General features: G+C 41.4%; 1 protein-coding gene across 1 annotated transcript in view; it reads right to left on the bottom strand.

Annotated features, from left to right (window-relative positions):
- The window catches only part of LOC308082945 (calcium/calmodulin-dependent protein kinase type 1D-like), a gene marked incomplete at its 3' end in the record, with an annotated part of 20306 nt that overhangs the window by 10973 nt on the left and 6833 nt on the right, over nucleotides 1-2500 (bottom strand). Inside the window, exon 3 of the mRNA XM_080425025.1 lies at nucleotides 490-564. Coding sequence (XP_080281151.1) covers nucleotides 490-564 — 75 coding nt within the window. The remainder of the gene's footprint in view (nucleotides 1-489; nucleotides 565-2500) is intronic.

The raw sequence follows: 2500 nt of genomic DNA, 5'->3' as shown, positions 1-2500 counted from the left end.
CTGTGGATAGCTTTAAAGCACAGCTCAAGACCTACTTCTTCACTCTTGCTTTTAGCTGATTTTTGTGTTGATTTTTTAATCTCTGTGTTGTTATCCATGTCCTCACTGTATTGCCTGAGTCACTGCCTTTTGCTATTATTTTAATGTTGTTTTATGCTTTTGCTTTTCTTTTTTGCATTATTGTTAAATTAATTGTAACTGTAATTGTATTCTTGCTCTGTAAAGCACTTTGAGCTGCATTTCATGTCATGAAAGGTGCTATACAAATAAAGTTTATTATTATTATTATTGTAATGTGATTCAAATGTTTATTATCAGGGCATCCTTGAAAAAGAGAGCTTTCTCTCAATGGGTTTCCCTGAATAAATAAAGGAAAAAGAAAAATATATTGATAAATGCAGAAAGTTGTGGTGATCTCGCCGTACGCCCATTATTTGGTCTGCACCGCGTTGATAAATGAGGGCCGGTGTGTGTCTGTCGTTCACTCACAGTTGCATCACCAGGTAGTAGTGTGTCCGGCTCTCATAGAAGTCCTCCAGCTTCACCACGTTGTCATGTTTAATCCTGAGAGAGAGAGAGAGAGAGAGAGAGAGAGAGAGAGATGTTAAAGAAGAGACGTCTAAATTCAATGCAGTTGCTAGAACAGTGGTGAGAATGGTCGTGGAAAAAAGATATATTCCTGCTGCTGTGAAAACCAAAAAGTCACCCAAAGAATAACATTTTTGGGCAGGATGGGATCTCCATACTGATCAGTAGGAATGCACTGAGGACACTATAGCTGGAGAACTCTTCCAATGTCATTTTGACTACGCTGCATCTCAACCACAGACCTCTCAAAACAAAATGATACTAAACCTCACACCTAGCACTCACCTAACCCCTGTTCATGATGCTAGGGTGATACTAAACCTCACACCTAGCACTCACCTAACCCCTGCTCATGATGCTAGGGTGATACTAAACCTCACACCTAGCACTCACCTAACCCCTGCTCATGATGCTAGGGTGATACTAAACCTCACACCTAGCACTCACCTAACCCCTGCTCATGATGCTAGGGTGATACTAAACCTCACACCTAGCACTCACCTAACCCCTGCTCATGATGCTAGGGTGATACTAAACCTCACACCTAGCACTCACCTAACCCCTGCTCATGATGCTAGGGTGATACTAAACCTCACACCTAGCACTCACCTAACCCCTGTTCATGATGCTAGGGTGATACTAAACCTCACACCTAGCACTCACCTAACCCCTGCTCATGATGCTAGGGTGATACTAGACCTCTAGTAGGTGGGTTAGGGTAGAGGACAGGGTAGAGGACAGGGTAGAGGACAGGATAGAGGACAGAGTAACTTCTGGGACCACTGCCCATACCTGTGAGAAACGCCCACGAGCTCCACTGATCTCATCCCCCCCATTTTTGGCACAAACATGGGGATGAATTCATTCTACTATTCTGCCACCAGAATGTGGAATGTCCAACTATACCACAGACATCACAAAGTGTGACTCCCTTCCCTCCTTCAAAACCACCATAAAAGAACACCTGTCTGCAATTTACAACTGGACCTAGACTTATACCCCCCCCCACTGTTTTTCTGTAAATGTACTTTTACTGCTCCTAGTACTGATGATGTATTGTATAGTATTGTCTTTATATGTCTTGATGAATTGAATACACAGGACCACAATGGAAACAGGATTTTTGTGTTATCCTTTAAGCATTATCAGAGGTCTTCAACAGGGGGTCCGCGACCCCTAGGGGGTCCGCAAAGGTACTGCAGAGGGTCCGCAAAATTGTTGTTTGATTAAAAAATATTTTTGTTTTTAAAAACTTAAAAAAACTTTTTTTTATTATTTTTTTTCCAAAAAAATGTAAATTTGTCTTTAAACATAACATGACATATTTTAATAGCTTAGTATTGAATGCACAATAACATGGTATGTTTCTACATATTTTGTAGAGAAAGATATGAGTGTCAGTTCAGCAAAAGCTAAGGTATGGCAAGGTTAGGGTTGCCAACTCCCAGAGATTAAAATAAGGGACACCTATCCTTTTTTAGGGGGTCAACCCCCCCAAAACCCCTGAAATGCATATAAACTATGCATTATACCTTTAACACAAAACAAACACAATGGTCTTACACCTGCATTAGGTTACTATTCATGATTTTGTTCTCTTTTTCTTCTGGAGCCAAGGTATGGCACCTGCCATGCCTTGCCATACCCAATTGACGCCCCTGAGAAAGGTCCTTTTTTCACACCTACTGGGTCAACCCGTGCGTAGGAGCAGGCAACCATTTTTTCATGTTTATTTATATAAAACACAATTTTATACATAAATATACGATATATATAGTAGCCTACCCCCTACCCTACGAGGTAGGGGGTCCCTGCTCCATCACCCCATCAATTTGGGGGTCCCTGGCCTGAAAAGGTTGAAGACCCCTACATTAGTACATGTAAGTGGAATTATCTGAGGTCTATTAATGTG

The sequence above is a fragment of the Gymnoscopelus braueri genome (genome assembly GCF_963280865.1).
Source record: "Gymnoscopelus braueri genome assembly, chromosome: 3".
In the NCBI taxonomy this organism is placed as follows: Eukaryota; Metazoa; Chordata; class Actinopteri; order Myctophiformes; family Myctophidae; genus Gymnoscopelus; species Gymnoscopelus braueri.
This window is presented reverse-complemented; position numbering and strand designations above follow the sequence as displayed.